Source organism: Mirounga leonina, unplaced genomic scaffold, assembly GCF_011800145.1.
Source record: "Mirounga leonina isolate KUSES-001 unplaced genomic scaffold, KU_Mleo_1.0 Mir_201, whole genome shotgun sequence".
Lineage (NCBI taxonomy): Eukaryota > Metazoa > Chordata > Mammalia > Carnivora > Phocidae > Mirounga > Mirounga leonina.
In genome coordinates, this window is record NW_023270504.1 from 18,123,609 (window position 1) to 18,146,662 (window position 23,054).

At 40.8% G+C, this 23,054-nt stretch overlaps 1 protein-coding gene across 1 annotated transcript in view; it reads left to right on the forward strand.

Moving 5' to 3' along the window:
- Window positions 1–531: 531 nt before the first annotated feature.
- Window positions 532–23,054, forward strand: part of RERG (RAS like estrogen regulated growth inhibitor) — a 114,448-nt gene continuing 91,925 nt past the window's right edge. Inside the window, exons 1-2 of the mRNA XM_035028156.1 lie at window positions 532–930; window positions 4,557–4,720. Coding sequence (XP_034884047.1) covers window positions 4,660–4,720 — 61 coding nt within the window. The 5' untranslated portion in view covers window positions 532–930; window positions 4,557–4,659. The remainder of the gene's footprint in view (window positions 931–4,556; window positions 4,721–23,054) is intronic.

The window sequence follows — 23,054 nt, forward strand, 5'->3', positions numbered from 1 at the left end:
CTGCTCCTTGGGAGCCTGCTTCTCCCTCTGCCTCTCTCTCTCTCTCTGTCTCTCATGAATAAATAAGTAAATAAATCTTTAAAAAAAAAAAGAAGAAGAAAGAAAGCAGGTCTATCACAGCATCAATATTGATCATCTTGGTTAGGTTTGGAGGATGATGGAGTATGACTTCTATTCAAACACCACAAAGGCTGATCATGTAAGGAGAAGACGAAGGTTTTGGAATTTTGTCAAATATATAGCTATAAATTTCGATTGAATTCAGTATTTATATCTCCCCTAGCATCTCTCAGCTTCCAGTCGGGCCTGGATTTCATTCCAACCATTTACTAGCCTTGGACAAGTTATTTATCTTCTCTTTCAATTTCCTGTTGGGTAATTAAATGTACCCCAAGGGGATGTTGTGAGCATCATTGGAAGTAAGGAATGGAAAACACCACGGAGCGATGCTTTCACACGCAAAGTTTTAACCGAAGACAGAGCTCCTTCTGTGAGAACCTAGAGGCCGGGAACTGAGCAGGGGAAAGGGAAGGCAGCCCCGGGGCGCAGCACGCACAGAGCAGATGTGTCTCGCTCGCGGGGCAGGGAGGCGGCGTCGCGGGAGGAACCGGCCCCTGGCCCCAGTAGGGGGCGCCGACGCGCCGCACTGCAGCATCCTGGCGGCGGAGCGGCGGCCCCGGCCGGGCTGAGCTCGCGTCCTGCCGCAGTCTCTCGGCCGCTAGTCCGGGCGAACGCGAGCGCGGAGACCCCCGCGGGTCGGTCAGCGCTGGCGGCTACCGCCGCGGCTCCCACGCGCAATCGCCGCCCCGCGCCTCGGCAACGCAAGCCGCAGGCTGGGCTGCGCAGCGTGGGAGGGCTTCGCGGTCCCGGGGGACCGATTCCGAACTTGCAGGGGACCGCGGCTCTCCCGGGCCTGCAGAGTGTGAACAGGTGAGTGTCACGCACGTGCCCAGGTGGCTCTTTCGGGACGACTTCCTGCAGACCCTTAAGACCCCCCCTGAACGCTTGGCCTTTGGGTCGGTTCTCCTGGTCACCGCGTCTTCCCAGGGCGGCTTCGGGGTTCGCTGAGAGGGAGATGTGAGCGCGGCGCCCAGAGCTTGACAGCGCCCTCCCTCCGAGCTGAGACTGGGAATGCCCTTTTGACTTAGGCTGCATTTCTCTCCAGGTTGAGAGCAAGTGACCTGCAGTCCACGTCGGGCCTGTTGATCATTCTAGGATACCTGTTGCTTTTGGAGCAAAGCTATTACCAGGGTTCTTGCACAATTAACCTCGTCACTGTGGGTGCTGCGTTGCAAGATGAGGGAGCGTTCCTGGTAGTGAGGAGAGGAGAACTTGATTTCAGAGCTAAGGAAGAGGCTCTCATTCCCACGACCAGACTAGATGCTTTGCTTGCCCAAACAGCTGCGCTTTATTTTGATGATAAATACAGAAGTTAGAAAAACTGTTACCTTATAAAGATGCTTGCTTCCCCCCCCGCCCCCCCAAGGAGGAAGTGGAAAGCAGGGATTTTGGTAATAAGTATAGTCTTGGGAATGATGAACGAAACCTTTCTTTCAATAAACATAAAAAATATATAAAAATCAAGTTATTGGTGACCTAAATGTCACAGGTCTAACAGATGGTAAGCTCCTGGAAGGTAGCCACTTTTGTTTGTCTGCGCTTGGCATAATTGTGGAATGATTAATGAATGTATTAGTAATGACATAGGATTTGGAGGACAGCTTCTTCTTTTTTTTCTTTCTAAGCTTTCTTTTAGTTCCCTTATGTTTAGGGGGGGAGTCACTATGCCTTAAATCTCTTAAATATCTAGGTGTGATTTTAGGAGGGATTCTAGGAGCGACAGAAACTCAGAAGTTTTTGTCCTAGTAAGGCACTGTCCACATAATAAGTAAATGGCAACTTCTAGACCCAGCCAGAATATTTCCATACAATAACATTAAAACAAATGTTTTTAGGTCCATGTTATGGAAGGTCTTGGATTATAAATTACTTTGAACATCAGAAAAAGGTCACTTACTACAACAATTTACACATGTATCTTTGTTTTATATCTATGTCAAATGTAACTTTTCACATTTTTATGTGGAAAACAAACTGTTGAAAGATGCATGTCAGTTTGTGTCTTCCTTTAAGTGATTTTTCTACAATAAGCAGCTGTATCTTTATAAGTGAAAAAATTAACCTACACAATTTCTCTTTCTTATGTGAAATTCCTATACCTCTGAGGCTCATTTGGGAGTTCATGAAATATTTGACTTAACAAATGTTTTTTAAAAATCACATTTGATGGCCACTTTCAGGAACTATAAATAAGATAGATAATTACTTAGTAGTTTTATGTGCATGGGAATGAACAATTTTGCACGAGATAACAAATTGTTGTTTATACAAGCTCCAGACCCTTGCCTGGTCTATGTTTCAAAGAATGCTTGCCATTCTTACTTAGAATTTATGTAGTTATATATCTCAATATATTATGCTTTTGTGATGCTTCCGTAATGAAGCATGGAACTTTAAACGTAGGGCCTTTTCTTAATGAATACATATAAAATGACAAATAAGGAAATTCTTTTATCTTGAGCCAAAAATATGAGCCTGGACAAATTGCAGATGTTAAAGCTTCTGGTTTTCATACTATTAATGATTACAGAGAAATTTTTTGTTGTTGTTGTTATTGGGGGTGAGGTAAACAATAGTTAATGTCAATGTTGACCTTTTTTTTTTTAAAAGATTTTATTTATTTTGACAGAGAGAGACACAGCGAGAGAGGAAACACAAGCAGGGGGAGTGGGAGAGGGAGAAGCAGGCTTCCCGCGGAATAGGGAGCCCAAAGCAGGGCTCGATCCCAGGACCCCGGGATCGTGACCTAAGCTGAAGGCAGACGCTTAACGACTGAGCCACCCAGGTGCCCCAATGTTGACCTTTTTATCCTTCAGAGGAAGCTCTGGCCCTTTGGAAATCAGCAAGTACAACATTCGTTAGGTACAAGTTGGTGGCTACGATGCATAATGAAGAAAACAATTGCATGTTCATGTCTTTGTAGAAATCCTTTTTCAGCAGGTTTTTTACTTTTTTCTTTCTCTCAAGAAGCTCCTTTGAAAAGTTGTAGATGACAAAACGCTGGCGGGAGCACTTTACACGTTTAGATAACACATTTGTGTTGCAAAAATATTTTTGCCGACTGAAAAGGAAAAGGATGAAATGAATGAATCATGGATGTGATAAAGTTTAACAAGGATGAGAGTCAAGTTTTATATTTAGGTTTAAAACACTGATAGCAGAAGTTCCGAACGAGGGAGTCTGCAGTTCCTGAGAGAGCTGTGAGTCTTGCTGTGAGTGGTTGTATAGGCACATTGCCAGCTAAAGAACAGAGACACTCTCGGTGAACTTCGTCAGGTCCTGTCTCAAGGAGTGAATGCAGTGGACGCCATGTTTTTAGTGGTTAAGTGGCAAGTGCCAACTCCATGTGGTGAAGAGAGAAGGCAAGAGTCAAAAACAAAACAAGACAAAACAAAACCATACAGCCCCTGAAGAACAAGGGAAAATGCCGGGTCTCATTTTCCTAGGAAGTAGTAGCACAGGATGGGACGGAGGGTCCTAATAGCTGCTAGGCTACTTGAAGGCTTCTGAGTGAATGTGAACAAAAAGTTGACGTAATGTCCACTCACCAGCGCTGACCTCAGATACCTTTCAGGTATCTGAAAGGGGCCAATCAGACACAAGATGGTTGTCTGATCTTAAGGAAGGATTCTTGCCATGGCTGGAGGATTCCTTTGGTTCACCCCAAGGCTCTTTCCAACTTTACATATTCATGGTACTAAGAACCTAGGTATCATTCCTAAAGCATGCACCTATATCAAATGTCCTTACATTGTATGTAATGTCATTTCCTAAGGGTTAGGGCAGTGTTAAGTGTTAAGCTTGCTGGTAGAAAAGGAATCAGAAGTTGAGGCATGGCATTTATCTTTTGTGTACCAGGGACATTGTGCCCAGGAAAATATAAAAATATAAACTAGATATTATATATCAACTCCTGGGACACGTATGCTTGTCACGTGACTCAGTCATTTGATCTAGTATGAACTGAGCTAAATTTAACCTTGAAGTGCAAATCCAGTCATTACAGTAGGATGGATTAAGATGAATGTATATTATCCAGATCTCAGGAAAATAAAGACTTCCAAATGTGACTGTCCCCATCATGTGTGTTGTGTGTTGGTTATTTATAGACATGTGGTAAATACATGTATTCACATACTTCAAATATTTGTTATCAATTAGTGACCCAAAAACAATGCCTTCATAAAAAACATCTCACATAATGCTTTTGGGTATGAAAATGCATATGTTTTAGGACCAAAGAGATCTAAGTTCAGGTCATGGATCTATCACTTATTAGTTGACTAGTTTGCAGTAAACGACTATAACCCTTTCACAGGATTGCAATGGAGGAAGATGCTGATAAAGTGAATGGTGGCTGGCAGGTAGAAGGTGCTTAAAAAACTCTAATTTCTTTCTCCAGTCACTTATGAATTCCCAAATGTCTTTTGTTCAAGGATTGCAGATTTACAATGATATGGTGAATCCAAAGGCTGGAACCAACAAGATTTTCTCAGCTCTTCAGTGTGCACGACAGTGAATTATCTACCAACACCCAGCATGGCTAAAAGTGCAGAGGTCAAACTGGCAATATTTGGGAGAGCAGGTGTGGGCAAGTCAGGTAAGTTTTTTGTTGTAGTTGTTGTAGTGTGTGTATTTGTGTGTATTTGTGTGTGTGTGTGTGTGTCTTTCATACTGCCTCCTGGGATTAGACAGAAGGGTGGTTGGCATTTCTCATAGTCTCGTGTGTTGCTCTTTTAGATGAAGTCTCTTTCTCTTTATCTAGAACTTTCCTTTTGCATAACCAGTTTTATGTACTTTTTTGCTTATTGTCAGCTCCTGACAATACCCAAGGCAATGGATATATCATAGGCTTTGGTATTCTGAGGAAGGGTACGAAACAAACCTCCAAAGAAATCAGATTGTGGAAATGAAAAAAATATATATATATTTTCTCTTGTTCCTCTTTACAAGATCCCAAGGGGCCAGTTTTATATCTCCTTCATCTTGACGTTTGCAGCAGCCAGCCCAGTGTCAAGCATGTGTTGGGTGTTTAAAAAAATGCCCGTTGAATGATTATATTCTTTCAAGACACAGAATTGCATTATTACCCAACACTTCCAAAACTGGAGGGGGGGTGGGGAAAATGTAGAATGCATGAGCTCAAGCAAGACAGCTATTGCTAGCGCCTCTCGAGTGAATTTAAATGATCGTATTGTGGCTTATACTAGTAATTCAGACTTTTTTCTCATTCCTCACCCAAGAAAAGTTGTGCAGACCTTTAAGATTAAGGGGGAAATGGTGGATGTGAAAATGTATCTAATCGAATTTTGAAAAATGTATCTCAGACTTTACAACTAAAGAATAATGCTGAAGTAGATGTTGCTAAATTCTAAGGGCAACATGGCTTTTTCAGACCATGTTGTCTCGATTTCTTCCTGGAGGAAAGAACCATAATTGACTTGGCACGCAGAGCTCTTGGTTCTCAGGAAAGGACTCAAACAGATATCTAGTAGGAGCCTGTTTGTAGAGGGAAACCCATTTGGGTCGTCCAACATAACAGGTAATCCACATAATCTTAAATAAACACACATGAATAGCTTTTAATTCTGTGACCAACCGCTCTTTCCTAACTGGCTCTCTGGTTTAAGTTCAGCAGTACATCTTCCCTATTCTAAGCCTCTCTCTCTCTCTTTTTCTTTTTGTTTTCTAAGAGTGCTCTTTTCTGCCATCACCCTTCCTTCTTACCACTCACTCTTGCCTCTGGCAGAAACCAAGCAAAGAAAATAGATAGTTGGCAAGGCTTAAAAACTGCCAGCCTTCACAAGATTGAAGATAGTTGGACTCCTCCCCATCAATCTCCTCAGTGTTTCCCCATGGCGTGAGAACCTAATTTCCATAGCTGGTGGAAGGATCTGGAGAATGAGGAAGCTTGTTCCAGTGAGAGGAGGATGAAGGGAAGGGAGTGTGTGAGAGACTCTGCTCCCAACAATAGCTTGTGTAACTCCTTCGTGAGTGGAGGGTCTAGGCCTGGGGCTCCCTGTTTATTACTCATTCATTCAAACCTTAGCCTAGGCAGTCAAAGAAGGGAATTTTTAGAACTTTGATCATTTAGCAAAATAAACTCCACATGGTTGGAAAAGCTAAGCATAAAAATTAAAATTTGGTTGGGAGAACTCCTGGTTGTATTACGGCGATCCCTTCCCCATCTGTACTGTCTCAGAGCAAGCTCTGTCCATCCTCTTTTCAGGGTTCATCTATCAGCCTGAGCTCTACCCGTTTCTTTCGTCTTCCCTTAAGTTGTTTCGATGACTACTTCAGTTACTCCTCTCATTCTCTACCAACCGTTTTCCCTTAAGCATTTCTTCTACCACACCATCTTTTTCTTTTTTCCAAGCTTATAGAATGTGGACTCTGCCCTTATTGTCTTAACTGTTTTTTACCTCTCATTCATTGCTCAGCACATGGCAATCTTCCACTGCAATCATGACCTTGAAACTGCTTTTGCTCAGATCACCACTGGTCAATAACCAACAAATCTAATGAATATTTCCTAGTTCTGATCATCTTAGGACTCTCTTTACCATTCAACACAACCACTTATTCTTTCCTAAAATTCCTTCCCTCCCAGGCTCCCATGACCTCACACTTCTTGGCTTTCTTGCTACCTCTCCATTGCTCTTCATCAGCCCACCTCTCCAAACCCAGGGCTCCCAGGGTCCTACATACCCACCTCATGTCTTCTCACTCCATACATTCTCTCCTGGGGCAATTCTTCACGCCCAGAGCTGAAGATACCCTTGCACACACAATCTAAATTGTGCTGATCTTAGTTTTATTTTATGTAAAATGCAGAAGTTGGACTTGTTCACTAAGGTCCTTTCTAACTGTAAAGTCCCATGATTCTTAATGTATGTTCTTTGGACTGGTTTCTCTATCCACCTCATATGCATTCTACCAGTTGTACTTATTTTCGTGTAGGTGAAAATGACAATGATAGACTACATGAAACAATTGCCTGTTTGTCTGTCATCGATACACAGCGTTTCCTTATTTCAACATTAGACTGTCTCCCTGAGACCTGGTAACCACGCCTCACATTTAAAGGTAGTACTGGTTTGACTGCATGGGAGACGGTTCTGAGACCTTTTCTCATAGTTTAGTGAAAACAAGCACAGAGTACTTTGTATCCATCAACTTTGAAACGTGACTGTAGCAGTGTTGAACTCATGTTTATTCTAATTCTTTATTAATATGCATATATGATAGCTCTGCCTAGTTATTGTACCACATGCTCACTTTTCTATCCTATAGTCTGTATCAAGCTTATAAGTATCTTTTTTTTTTAAGTCTGTAAGAAGTTATACCTGCTAGAATGTCACTGCAGCTCCTCATTTTTTCACATGCCTCCCCACAGATGGTCATGATCTTCCCATGGGCTCAACAATCTGTTTCTCTCCAGACACCCAGCAGGAGAAGAATTTCTGGGGGAGGCAGCTTGAGATCTGGGAAAGGTAGAAGCGGAGGGTCTCTGATTGTACTGTTTCAGAGGCCTCTAGTCTCACCTATACCATCTACTTTTCCCCGCACTCCCTACCAAATTAGAACTGGGGATAAGCAAGACCATGTTGTCCATTTGCTAATAGAGAGCGGTCTAGCCTGGAGTTGAGAGCAGGAGGTCTGAGGTCTCACTGTTAGGTTTGACTTCCTATTCTACACTTTATTAGTGGCCTGAACATGGCAACTTTGGCAAGTTATTTAACTTCTCAAGTCCCTCAACTATAAAAAAGATATAGGGGCACATGGGTGGCTCAGTCGGTTAAACCTCTGACTCTTGATTCTGGCTCAGGTCATGATCTCAGGATTGTGGGATCGAGCCCCCATCAATCTCCACGCTCATCGCAGAGTCTGCTTTTTCCTCTCCCTCTGCTTCTCCCCCTACTCGCGTGTGCACACTCTCTCTAAAATAAACAAACAAACAAACAAACAAATAAATAAATAAATAAAATCTTTAAAAAAAAAAAAGGATATAATAGTGCCTGTCTCAAAGAGTCATTGTTAGGATTGAGTGAGCTATTAGATGCAAATCTTTTAGAACAGCACCTGGCACATAGTAAGGACTCCAGTATTCGCTTATAATATTATAGCTTTTTGAGGTATGCTCATTTTAATTTGTAAGTTTTCCAGTGAAAACATACAATGAAAGATAGATTTACATTCAAGTGGGTATTTGGGTTTTCATTAAAATCAGAAAGTTTATAAGATAAAAATTCTATATTGTTACTCTGCATACCCTAAACACATACACATGCACACACACCTTTCTCTGTCTTTCTTTGAATCCAAAGTCTGGCTAATGTCAATTTTAGTTTGACTGCTCGTGATCATAACAATACTTCTTGCAGCTCATATCTTGGAAAAATGGCTAGAAATACGTTTGTGTCATCAATAAATTATCACCCTTAAATTTGAAAGTGCTTCTGGTACGTGGTAAACAGCTTCTTGAGCCCAGGTAATAGACAAGCCCTCTGTGTTTAAAACAGAATTTAACAGTAACCAGAACTTTTTGGTTGACAGGTTGACCATAGAAGTGTTAGCACAGGCAGAATTTAATAATGTGTGACTTATAAAGGAGCACTGAAGAACATGTGATGTGTATGTGTGTGCATGTATGTATGTATCGGTATTTACATGGTCTTTTGTGATGGGAGGATTCTTTCCCTTTCTGCCTAATGTTACCTTGCAGTTCTGTCTTCAGGGGAGCTTGGTTGCTGGCTCAGCGTGGTGAGCGCTGTGGGGGATGCTGCAGACAGCATAGCCTGTGTCCCAGCCTGTCCCATCTTCTCTTGCCCCAGCAGGGTAAACATTTCCCTTACTGGCTGGGAAGGGTAGAGCACTAATAACATGGCGCGCGGGACATAGATTTCCTTACGTGTGTGCGTCAGCCTGTAATTTGACAGGCTCCAAGTGATTAAAGCTGTACCACCTGCAATAAAACCTAGAATGCACACCCTATTTATTTAAATGCTTCCTGGCTTCATATTATTCAAATTTGTAGTAAGTGTGGGAGGGGCTGAGAGAGAAACCACTGCAATTTTAAATTTAGTTTCGAAGTTGACATTCTCATTTTAGAATTGAAATATTGTGCGCCATAGCTAAATATATTTCTTGAAAAGGCTAGTCTCAAAGTTAATTGAGTATTGCTGTCTTCTAATTCAGAAGCCAGTTGGTGCGCTCATCCGTGAAGCTATAAATTGGGGGCTAAACACAAATGACCTTGTGATATATTTTTCCTGGGCACAAAGAGAAGTGATTTATTTTTCCCTTCTTTTCCTTGTTTCCTTGTTCTTGTTTGTTTTTCTCCTTCTTTCTCTCTCTCTCAATTATAAAAAAGTTTTGAAAAGCTTTTTTAATTTTATTTTTTAGTGTGACAGGGACAATTCTGATTTTAAATATGACTTTTCCAGTAAGTACCAAATACTGCTTTAATGTATATGCATGTTATATGGCTGGGTTATGTTCATGAGATTTCACATACATGAAATGAAAACAGCAAAATCAATAGCTCCTTGGGTAGGTCAGTTTCCTTATGCTATAAACCAACCTTTGTATTTTATTGTATTTTAAAAATTTAGTTATTTAGTTATCTTCTTTCTAAAAAGAAAAAAGTTAAAGATAAAGATCATTTGAGAGAGAGAGAGTGTGCATGGGGGAAGGGGAAGAGGGAGAGGGAGAGAATCTCAAGCAGACTCCCCACTGACTGCGGAGCCTGATGCCGAGCTCGATCCCACGACCCTGAGATCATGACCTGAGCCGAAACCAAGAGTCGGTCGCTCAACCGAATGAGCCACACATGTGCCCCCACAACCTTTGTATTCTAGAACTTTTTCTCTATATGTAGCTATATGCCAGTTCATTCCCTTCATAGAGAATTAATGGTGTAGTATGATGCTTCTTGAACATTGTTTTCAGGGACTTCTAAAAGAAGAAAAGAAAGATCTGGGCGATTTGGAGTATGTAAGCATCTCATTATGATCATGTAATTATTCCGCATGCTTTATCAATTACATAAAATATATGCAAAATTTAATATTACTCTATAATATATCTATGTTTGTTTGAATATAAAAATGATACCCCCAGCCAGATAGTGACTAAAATGGACTCATTGGGAAGATATAGCAAGTTGATCTGTGACCTCAGTAACATGTAGGGTCCAGGTCCAGTTTGAAAACCACAAATATAGGAAATGGCCTCAGCTGTGCGTGTCACATGAATGTGAGTGAGCACTGACAACAGTCCCATACCACACTTTTTTTTTTTTTTTAATTTATTTATTTGACAGAGAGATAGCACAAGTAGGCAGAGCGGCAGGCAGAGGGAGAGGGAGAAGCAGGCTCTCCGCTGAGCAGGGAGCCCGACGCGGGGCTCGATCCCAGGAGCCTGGGATCATGACCTGAGCCGAAGGCAGCCGCTTAACCAACTGAGCCACCCAGGCGCCCCCCTGTACCACACTTTTTACCTACTTAACGTTCTCAGTCAGCTCTTCAAGTTCTTGGTCATTCTTGTTTTAAAATTATATAACCTGAATGGTAAATTTTCTTTAAAAATTTATCTGGGTAAGAAGAGGGACAGATTGTGTTTCAGGTGGGTGCAGAACTTTCACAGCTCCTGGACACAAGTGTGTGATGTGTGAAGTGTGTGTGTGTGTGTGTGTGTGCATTTCCTAGGTGGTTGTTGAATTTGAAGGATTACCAGAAATGAGGCCCATTGGTTCCTTGTATGGTGAGAGGAATAATTGTTTTTTAAAGGACTGGGCCAATGGGAGGAAGTTGGCATTGAGACAAGTTTGGATGCGGCTAGAAAACTAGCTGTTTTCCTGTCATAAAATGTAATGATATGGTTACTTGTGGCTTTCAAGCTTATGTACTTTCTTTTACCTGCAAAGATAGAAAAGCAAAAAAGAGACAAACAGCCTGTATGAGCTGATCTTCTTTTGTTTCTTCCACCCCAAGAGGAACAAAAGGGTATCAAAATGCAGGTTTTTACCTATGGATATGTGGAAAAGCCCTACCTTGGTGCAAGCTATAAGTCACACTGACTTTTATTGTAGGCCCAGGAAGAAAAGCAAAGATGGGGAATGGTGAGGGCTCAGAAAAAGGAAAGAAAAAGAAAAAATGAAAAGGAAAGGAATAATTAAAATCAAAGTCAGTTGTTAATTGGTGGGTAGTTAAACATTTTGTAGGTTGGCAATGACCAATTCTTAGACTTTTCTTAAGGAAAATACAGTTAGGGAGGAAACAATACTAGAAAACAAGACAAAAGAAAATAAAACAAAATCAAAACCTGTTTTTCAAAGCCAAAAGGACATATCTCTGTCCCTGCTTCTTTCTATTGGAATATATTATTAAAATGGGAGTGTCTTTTATTTTTAACTTACAGCTAATTTATTCATTGAAATAGTTTCCTATAGTTAATTGTCAGTCGTCACTTGGTTCCATTTTGATCTCAACTTTTTTCCTTGGCAACTGATAAGGACTAACTTTAAGGAAAGGGAGTGAAGAAAATTGTAAATCATCCATGTAATTTCCCTTTTTATTCCTGGTATTTCTCCAGCTTATGGGTTTGGGGAAATCAGCCAAATTTTCAAAGTGGTACTGTCCTTGAAGCCAAAATTCCAGGGCAAACGCATCTCTGTTGCTACAGCTGCCTTTGAAAATTGATGTGGTTTCAGAAAAACAGCCATAATTTCTTCCATCCCATCAAAAATGCAAGCAGTTACGTTATAAAGGCAATGCAGTCTGCAAAGGTAATTTCAGCATGGAGTTAGCAAATATGTAAAGTTCCTATATGTACCTATGAGAGAGAAGAGAGGTCGTTACATAGATCACCCAGCTTCTTGGGGCACAGCCAAGTCTAGAATCCTAGTTTATGACTCTTGCAAGTTTGCTACTACATGTTTTCATTTTGTATCACCCCATCCGTTTCCACATTCTTTTGAACACTTTCTCTTAGGAAATGAGGTGATCATTAGGATTTTAGGATATGAACCTTGTAAAACCTGATGAGTTTTGTTTTTATAGGAAATTTCCAGTAATCAATCAATAGCCAATGCATAGCAAAGCCCCCTGGGACTCCTGGGTTTGTGGCCTATCATTACAGCTAGTTGTGAGATTCTCAGCAACCTGTATATGTGAGAAAGTTCCCCTGTTATGTAGTATTTCATTTCTTACAGCGTTGGATCAAATGTGAGAAAACTGATGAATCGTCCTCTGCTAAAGATTAAATTTCTCATTGTTCTGTGTTGTTTTTTTTAAAGATTTATTTACTTATTTGAGAGAGAGAGCACATGAGTGGGAGGGGAAGAGGGAGAGAATCTCCAGCAGACTCCCTGCTGAGTGTGGAGCTGACAGGAGGCTTGATCTCATGACCCTGAGATCATGACTGCACAACCCTGAGATCATGACCTGAGCCAAAACCAAGTCGGACGCTTAACTGACTGTGCCATCCAGGCGCCCTAAATTTCTCATTATTATCAAAAGAACGTTTTATCTATGTCCTATCAATATAATCTAATTTTTTTAAAGCACTCAATTGTACTAATGAAAGGATTGGAGTTAAAACTTTAGTTTCATCCCGTTCATCTCTTTTTTTATTCATCTGTCTAATGACATACACATTTGCTGGCTTGCTTCTTATTTATTTATTTATATAGCAATACAGTTAGGATAGGCTTTGAAGGTACTTTGAACAATTACAAGTGTGATATGAACTTGGTCTTCCTACTGTGATGCTCTTGTCATCAAAGTCCACGTAGTTCTTCCTGTATGTTTCTTAACATTTCTGTTTAGACAAGCAATATGGTGAGTTCGCTAGCTGTCCGTTGCGGGAGGCCAGAGGAACAAGCTCAGTCCAGCAGTTGGCTGTTAGTCTTCGTCCACCGAAGGCATAGCATTACAGACTATTCAGAGGTAGCAGTTTCTATGCCTTAGGGTTGGCCCTTTCAAATATGTGAAATGAATAAACATTGAGTTGGGGTTTTTTTTAGGATCAGTGTGTAAGTGTGGTCAGGATGGGGGGAGAGTTTAGGAAAATAATTCAGACTTATGCTTTATTGGAGAAGGAAGCATGTCATGTTGTAGAATTTTTTTGATGATCAAATCTTATCCTTATTAAAAAATTCAAGTTTAAGACATGAAAATATTTTTAATAGAAAGGTTTCTCAAATGACACATAAATATATGTATCTATATATTTCCCTATGATCTTAAAATCTATTTTTACTCTTTCATTCAGTTATTCATTCAACAAGTATCTGTTGAGCATCACCTTTGTGTTCTAGAGTAGTTGCATGTGGTACAGGATTCATGTACGTTCCAAAAAGGGAGAATAGTAGATATTTCTACTCATCATTATGTCCCCAGACCCTCACACAGTATTTCATGCACACTGGATTGTCAATAAAATGAATAAATTGAGTTAGACTCAGTGTGGTCTATACATGCTTTATAATTTTATTAAAAGGCATATATTCTAGAAGCGGGGGAAATCAGAGGGGTAGACGAACCATGAGAGACGATGGACTCTGAAAAACAAACTGAGGGTTCTAGAGGGGAGGGGGGTGGGAGGATGGGTTAGCCTGGTGGTGGGTATTGAGGAGGGCACATTCTGCATGGAGCACTGGGTGTTGTGCACAAACAATGAATCATGGAACACTTCATCTAAAACTAATGATGTAATGTATGGGGATTAACATAAGAATAAAAAATAAAAAATAAAAAATAAGGCATATATTCTAATGGTCTCCTCATTATAACTAAAGTACTTTCCTCGCCTGCACTTGAATATCTCCAGTGATAGGAACTCAGCATGACTGGATGTAGACCATTCTATCCTTGGACTCTCAGTCAGTGTTCCAGAGAAACAGAAGCAATAGGACAAGGACACACACACACGCACGCACGCAAGCAATTTATTTATCTGTTTGTTTATTTATACTGGCAAGCCTGAAATCTGTAGGGCAAGCTGGCAGGCCAGAAACTGAGGCAGGAGTTAATGTTGCAATCTTGTGGCAGAATTTCTTTCACTCTGGAAACGTCAGCTTTTGAACAAAAGTCCTTCCAGTAATTGGATGAGGCTCACCCACATTATTAAAGCTAATCTCCTTTACTTAAGGTCAACTGACTGTAGATGTTAACCACATCTACAAAATACCTTCACGGTTACTCTTATGGTAATGTATGATTAAATAACTGGACACCACCAGGTCAGCCCAGCTAAACTGGCCCATAAAACTATCACAACAGCTCTTCCTGTCTGTTACTTTACCTTTGGAACCAAAAGTGGTTCATTAGCTTCTACTTGTTGACTTTAAGCTTACCCTCAGAGTTACACGGGACATTTTAAATGCCTCTTCCTATGACAGCCCTTAACACATTTGAAGACAGCTAGCATGCCTGGCCCCATGCTGAGTTTTCTCTTCCACAGTCTAGTTATTCATAGTTACTTCATTCGCCCTACAGAGAGTGTGGTTTCTTGTCATAGCACCATCCTGGCTGTTTTACTGGATCTGAGCACTCCATGAAGTGGGGGGCCTGGAAGTGAATGCAGACATTTCAGAAGTGGGAACCCCAGACCAGATCAGAGCACAACTGTGAATCTGTGAACATACCCTGCTTTTGCTAAGACGTCCTGAGGTCATTGTTGCTTTATGGGTAACAGTGGATGCAATGTTGGCTCATGGAGAGACTGCAAATGAAGTTGTTTTTTTTTGTTTTGTTTTGTTTTTCTAATATATGCTGTTGCTATGTTAAATCTTCCCAAATCTAGAGTTTGTATATGTTTACTCCAGGTGTAGAAGTTTATTTTCATCCTTTTAAATACTGTTAGATTTCATCTATTCCTCTGGCCTATCCGGAGACTTTTGGATCTAGTATATGTATCATCTTTCTCTATTTTCTGTCTTCTAGAAATATGTTGGTTTTGGAACATTATGGGCCCTTGATGCTCTTATTCCATCATAGAATTTTCCACTTTGGTATTATTTAGCTCATTGAAATGATTAAGAATCTCAGTGAATTTTTGGGTAATTTACAGCCCATAAAGAAAAAGGTCTTTGGCTCTAAGTGTGGGGACATTATACCAGCATATCACATTACTTCTATGTTCATTAAATCCATTCTATTTAGATTTGCCTTAGAAAGGGTGATCTGGGAGGACACCTTACAGTTATAATCCCTTGTTTAATATTTTATTTAGCATTTCTTGTTTCTGTCTGACATTCTTATCCTAGGATTCAAGGTACATCGCTGTATAAAGTGCAAGACCATGATCAGCTTTTATTGGTCCAAGTATCTATTCTCTACAGAGAGTCGTTTTTCAGGGGTGCCTGGGTGACTCAGTCGGTTAAGCATCCAACTCTTGATTTCAGCCCAGGTCATGATCTCAGGGTCTTGAGATCGAGCCCCACATGGGCTCCATGCTTAGTGGGGAGTCTGCTTGAGATTCTCTCCCTCACCCTCTCCCTTTGCCAAACTCGAGCTTGTGCACACACTTTCTCTCTTTCAAATAAATAAATAAATCTTAAAAAAAAAAGTCTCTTTTCAGACACTCATCCAGGATTTGTATGTACACATCTATGCTAAAATGGATGATTTTATGTGATTCAGAACTGCTGCTGCCAATCCCAGCTGAGCTTGGGAAGAGATTTTCTTCGTTGGGTTATACCAGTAGCTAGCACACTTTAGCCTACCTCAGAATCGCATGGAGGGCTTGTTCAAGTACAGGTTTCAGGACCCCATCCCCAGAGGCTCCGGTTCAGTAGGTCTGTGGTAGAGTCAGAGAATTTTTATTTCTCACAAGTTCCCAGATGACGCTGATGTTGCTAGTGTGGGGACCACGTTTGGGGAACCATTGCGTTCCGTTTGCTAAGTACTCAATTTCCCTTTAAAATAGGTGTTTTCAGCTTTGAGGCCACTAGAGCCCTTCTCCACTGCCTGTCAGAAACAGTAGGTGCCAGCCACAGCCATGGGTACTGGTGATGCAGTGGTAAATAAAACAGATGGGCTGTCTGCACTCACGAGGCTTGCATCCGAGTGGGAGTGGATTAAGTGAGCAAAAATACTCTATGGGGCAAAGCGAATGTGAGGTTTTTCTGAGGTTCCTTACAATGAGAATTTTTCACTCCCATAGTGTAATAAGTTCTGTTAAAAAAAAAAAAAAGCATATGCCTCATCAACTGTGATATGCTGAGCTTTGGTTTTGAGATGAGATGTTGGGCAATAGTAAGGGTCGGTTGAGCTACACTGTACTGTTAAGTGTCTGGGAATTAAACATATAGCCTAAGACCATGGTATGGAACTTTCTACTGAAAGAAGATAAGCAGACCACATAGGAATTAAACCCATAACCTTGAACTTTTCATTGACACCAGGCTCCACCCCCATCAAGTTAAGGCAAATGCAGAACCAAATTAAAATAAGGTAGTTTCTCTTCTGGAACAGTGATTTGGAAAAATGATTTCAAATTGCTCTTTGACAGTGCCATTTGTAAAACTTATGCAGTGGTGTGTAGACTGGTAGTATTTTTTTTTTTTTTAAGATTATTTATTTATTTATTTATTTATTAGAGAGTGAGCAGGAGAGAAACAGCATGAGAGGGGAGAGGGTCAGAGGGAGAAGCAGGCTCCCCACCGAGCCGGGAGCCCAATGTGGGACTCGATCCCAGGACCCTGGGATCATGACCTGAGCTGAAGGCAGTCGCTTAACCAACTGAGCCACCCAGGCGCCCTGTAGACCGGTAGTATTGACGAAAGTTTGTAAGTTTCCGCTGTTTGGGGTAGAAAGATAACATCTTTTTCTCAATGATGCATTTCCTGGTTTTTTAAAAGTATTTCTAAAAGTTCTTTTTTGTTTTATGCCATTGGGCAGTAATTTAAGAGGTGAAGCCAAAAAAATTCAAAAAATAAGATTTAAAAATTGTGAATATTTATTTGTCTGAAAACGATTTGACTTTTTTGTGCATTGTGAACCCCATATATTACAACTGAATCTAACAACTGAGCCAGCTTCCTAGTCATTTGGCAACACTTGTTGAGTTAGAGGTTTTAAAGGAAGACTCAGCCATGCATGGTAGTATGAGTAATGGTTATCTGTTCCAATGTCTGGGACATTTTTCCATTCAGATAGTTTATATCTTGAATTAATTTCTCTACAATGTTCCAAAAGAGGTGAAAACAGGAGCATAGCAACCATGCATTTGAATCCTCAAGTCCCAAAATTTAACCCGTGCTTTCTTATGTCTCCCACTCATCAGTTTACAAATGTGTATGAAGTTCCTCCTATGTTTCCAACTCTTCCACTCTCTCCATCCTCCCATCAATAATGTTAATATTTGTGGGGAAGTCCAGAGAATTACATCATTGCTTTTGTCTCCAGGGACCTTGGTGTTTTGTTGGATATGTGTGACTTACAATTAGAAATCAGCTAGTAATAGTTTGTGTTCCAGCAGGACTATTGACTTTTACAATTTTTTAATCTTGAAATGGTTTTTAAAAAACTGTCAGAGTTGCAAAACAGTACAGAGAGTTCTTGTGTACCCACCACCTAGCTCTTTCCGGTGATAACATTTTACATAGCCACAAGGCATTATAAAACCAGGAAATTAATATGGACACAATGCCAATTGCATGTAGCTAAGCTACAGATCTTAGAATGACTGATTTTTGTCTCAATTCAGGCTCAGGGCCCATTTGGAAAGACAACTGGGGAGGGATACAGAAGGAGAGCCTTTGAGAAAGGATGGAGTTCTTCACAAGTTTTCAAAAGGTGAAGTCTGGTAAAGTACTTATTATCAGAAATTTATACATTGAGGTGTGTGCAATTTAGCAATTTAGATCATACATAAGATGTCCTAGGAGTTTAGTTCAGGCCATAAATGCTAGAGGAATTGAGAAAAGGAAGAGAAATCAGTGGAAAATACTTGGGGAGACCTTGAGGGAGGCAGTGACACTAAAATCCTGTAAGTTTGATGGGATTTTTATGGTGAGGAACAGAACGACTTCCCTCTCAGTTCTTATCTTTCAAAATTATGATGTTTTCCTCATTCCAATTCACATATGTCATTAATGTTAGGAATTAGAACGGGAGAAAGACAACAAAATGAAAAAAGAAAGAGATAGGAACTGAATAATAGGAAGGGAGAAGAGCTTTCAGAATTTTGCTGATTCAGTCCCAGGAAAGGTCCTTTTAAAGGTACCCAGAGATGGGGCACCTGGGTGGCGCAGTTGTTAAGCGGCTGTCTTCGGCTCAGGTCATGATCTCAGGGTCCTGGGATCGAGCCCTGCATCGAGCCCTGCATCGAGCCCCACATCGGGCTCCCTGCTCGGCGGGAAGCCTGCTTCTCCCTCTCCCACTTCCCCTGCTTTGTTCCCTCTCTCCCTGTCTCTCCCTCTGTCAAATAAATAAAATCTTTAAAAAAAAAAAAAAAAAGGTGCCCAGAGCTAGTTCAGCAGTCCTCATTCCCTTCAGTGTAGGAGCACAGGCTTGGAGCCCAAGAGATCACTTACTCACTGTGTGTGTGGGCAGCTTACTTACCTTTGGGGAGCCCCAGTTTCCTCTTCAGTAAAATGCAAATGATAATCATCATCTTATATGCGGGCTGTTGTGCACCCAAACCAAATGAGATCTAATAACAGTCAGCAATCATAATAACTACCTAATGCTTATAGCACAGATTATAAGCCAGCCACTGTTGGAGGACACAACACACATGAACCCAAATAATCATCACAGCTACTCTATAAATTTAGCCCTATTACTGTCTCTCTTTTACAGACAGGGAGCTTGAGTACCCAAAGAGTAAATAATTTGCGTGGGCCCATACAGGGGGCAACTGGATTCCAGCAGAGCTGGAATTCAAACCCAGATGCTTTGCCTTCACTGTATGTCCTTTTATCCACCAAACTTGGAAATTTTATAACAAAATGCCAAGCACAATACTAGAAATACCCAACGAGTGTTTTCTTCCCCTCTCCCCCCTTGTCTTCTCTTCCTCATGACTTAGGAACACTCATTTGGATTAATCAGTATCTGTGAAAAGTACTTTACTTTACTTGATCCGTTACTAGAGAAAAATGAGGAATCGGAACAGAGAAGGTGATTCCGTTACTAAGAGATCTTATGGCCTTATATTACGTTTTTATTCAGCTCCATTTTAAAAATAATATTTCTATTCCAAATTTGGCCTATGATTTCATGCTAAAGCCTCTTATTTGGCTTTTGAGGCCCAGAAGTATGTGAAGGAGGTGCTAAGGGAGGAAGATGGAAATTATAAAGAAAGACAGAAGAGCTTAACTTTGAATATGTGAAAAATGTGAAGTGCGTTAAATATCCTCGGTGGGAGGGGAGGATACATTAATAAATTGACCTGGAAGAGCCCCAAAAGCAAAACCCAGAAGCTTTTTAAAGACGTGAAAGTCCTAGCATGTCAACATTAAGGAAAATATATAGTCAAGTCAAAATTTTTAAATGATGTTATGTGTTAAAAATATTGGATTGCAGAGATTTCCTTCATTATTTATCACAATAGGAGAGTGTTGTTTTTCTTCACTGAAATACAAGATGTTCTTGTGAACCAAATAGCTGGAAGAATCAGGCTCCTCCACAGGGCAAAATGCCAAAAGGCTTCAAACATTTTGTGAGGGCAGATTGGGTAGGATTGGATCCCATCAGATAACTCGAGATACTTTATCTGCTATGAATAATTCATGATTAATTATTGCTGGAGACTTCTAGGCCAATAAATATTGTTAAAGTCTATGATGCTTCTTATAAATGCAAGGGACCACTATCATTTATTGTTGCCAATTATTTTTGATCCCGTAATTGATTATTCAAAATTACATTATGGTGGTGCTATTTTGGATGAATAATTGGCATAAAGAGCTGTGATGTCAAATGGAAACTTTACATATAGTTTTTTCAGGTCATAGTTTCAGATTCAGTAAAAAAGAGGTTTTGTTCAGTACAAATTAAGAAATTCTCAAACCAACCATCATGAGAAAACATGAGCTTTGGTAAATGTATTTTACTTAAGGTATCATGAAACGAGACTTTTAAAAATTAACTCTTATTCATGCAATACTGCATTGCCAAAGTTAGTAAGTAAACACTTCTATCTTATTTGACCCTCTATAGAATATTCATCATAGTCTCCCAAACTCCTTTGTCTGGCTGCTCAGTCAAGTTTATTATAAGTCCTAGGCACCCTGTATTGAGTTCTGATACAATTCACACTATCGATATGTTCATTTCTTACATGTCATGGTTCGAATGACCCAAGATTTACTGTAGTTTTATGACCGTGAAAGGGTCTTGTTTTATTGAGGAGCAAATGCAAACATGAAGAAAGTAATTTCCAAGAAATATTAAGTTTATTTTAATCTTGGCATATTTTTCTATAAAGATGTATCAATAAAGGTGGAAACAAAACTGAATATATTTCATGTGAAACTCCCCTTGGGGGCCGACAGAGCACTGTGATGGATAGAGTAATGACCCCCCCAAAATGTCTATATGCCCTAAGCTCAAGAACCTGTCAATATATTATCTTACATGGCAAAGGGGACTTTGCAGATATGAGTGAGGTTATGAACCTTGACATGAGGAGGTTATTCTAGATTGTCCAGGTGACCCCAGCCTAATCCCATGATTCCTAAAAATTGAAGGGAAATGGATTCTCTCCCATAGCCTCCAGAGAGGCCCTGGTGACTGTCAGACCTCTCACCTACAAAGGTGTGGGATGGTAAATTTGTGTTGTTGAGCAGTAAATGTGTGATAATTTGGATTCTTATGCATGCAAATTGAGGCTCCTAGAAGCTTTGGCTACATACAGTGAAAGACTGCTGGGAATCAATATGTTCTACCCAGAATAAGTTCTCTGAGTCTTTGTCCACATTTGCTCTCTTACCCCGAAGTTCAAAATAGCCTGTGAAAACTCAGGAATGGAGTCCAAGTAAGACTTGGAGACCAAGTCTCCACCAAATGGGTGGAGATGATGAAAAGCCTGAAGAATCATAGCTAGTCAATTTCCAAGTTCGGGCATCACAATGAGTGATCATCTGAATGAGGCATGGCCTGGATGGACTGGAGTCCTGCACCCCTCTTGGTAAAGAAGGGGGTGCCTTTGAGAAGGGTACATGTAGGAGAGGAGGCTATATCCGTAGTAGTTCAAACCACATGCATATCTCAATGGATGCATCTTCACCAAGGGAGAAGACAGTAAAAGGGAGAAAAGGGAGAGCAGAGAAAATAGAGCCAGCGGTTGTGGGCTGAAGAGAACCAAAGCATCGGATATGGGGACCCAGGCCAAGTGATATCCTCATAGACAAAGCAGTTTACAATCTTTAGGCACCTTGGTTATCTATGGGCCCTAGATAACCCGGGCTTTCTGAGGGCAGACACCTAAAGGAAGCAAAGCTGGTGGCAGAGGATAAAAACCAGTTTCCCCGATAAACATTGCTCAGCCTCTGAGTCAGGCTAAATGGTGCCCTGGGTAATGCAGGGCAGCCTGTCCTTTTTCTCTGCACCGCCCCCCCACCCCCTGTGCACACATGCTGAGGACAGTGTGCCTTGGTCTGTATAGTCAGGAATTTATAAGGTGCAGGGCTCACATTCCTAAGATGACTTAAGTGAGCTTCATGAGAACATTCTGTTGTCTAGGTTTGAGGGCCCATAAACAGTAAATAATGAAAATAGCTTCCTTCATAGAACACCAGGCATTTGACAAAGTACTTTACTTATAACATGTCATTTAATGGCTCGCCATAGCATAGCGATTTAGGTCTTGTTATGATCTCTATCTTACTGATGAGTAAATGGAGGCTCCGAGAGGTTTAACAGCTTGCCCAAAAGCAGAGATGTAGTGAATGGCAGAGCCGGGACTGGATTTCCAGGAGCACTGACTGCAAATGTTAGCCCTCTTCAGTTCTAAGCCCTGCTCAGACTGTTCTAGTCAAGAATAGTTCAATTTCAGCAGCCCAATAGTATCAGTCAGAGAACGCAAATATCTCCCAATTGTTTTACATATAACTCTTGGGGATTTATGAGATTCTCATTGACCTCCAAAAGAGGCTGCATTTTATGATACCTTGCTAATGACTATAATAATTTTACAGCTCAGTAGCCAGACTTCTTGGATTCAAATCCTGGCTGCACCACTTCCTGGCTGCGCTGCAACGTAAGCTACGGAAAGCAGGCATTTTTGTGTGTTAGGACCAGGGCAACGGCCCCAGCGGCCAGACTAGTGTTTGACACACTGTAGGTGCTCCGTAAATATTTGCAGAATAAAAGACTGCCTCGGTTGTCTTTGTAAGTATTAAGAGGAATCATCGATGAACGTACTTAGACCAGTGCCTGACAACTAATAAATGCTTAATGTTAGCAATTTTTATTCTGCATGAGATTGAAGCCCTTGATCTTGTTTTATGGTTAGAACCTTTCTCCCTTATTCCCGGCCTTGCTTTCACTTCTCTTCTCATTCTCACCCAGGACTAGTCTGTTTCAGTGGCATCAATTCAGAAAGATTACACAGTATTTATAAAATATAAAGTGTGCAGTGAATGCTGACGAATACCCTTTCCTCTCCAGTACAATAATGTAGAAAGTCCCTTTCTTTGAATGAACTACGACAGCTGTTGGGGAATCATTTCTTCTGCAGGTCTTTAAAAACAATTTCTCAGCCCGGAGAGGTGACATGGGTTGTGTTTTCAGTGTAAACGAAATAGTCACCAATCACCGAAAGCTTTCTCTTCACTCATGTGTTTCCTTGAATTGACTCAGCGTATTTTGGGTGCGAGGTCCACAATCTTGTAAGGAGAGGAGACCTGGTTGACCTTTATACCAGGGTTTAAAACTCGAGGGCAGTCCCTCCTGTGAAGCCCCAGCTTGGGCTTGCAT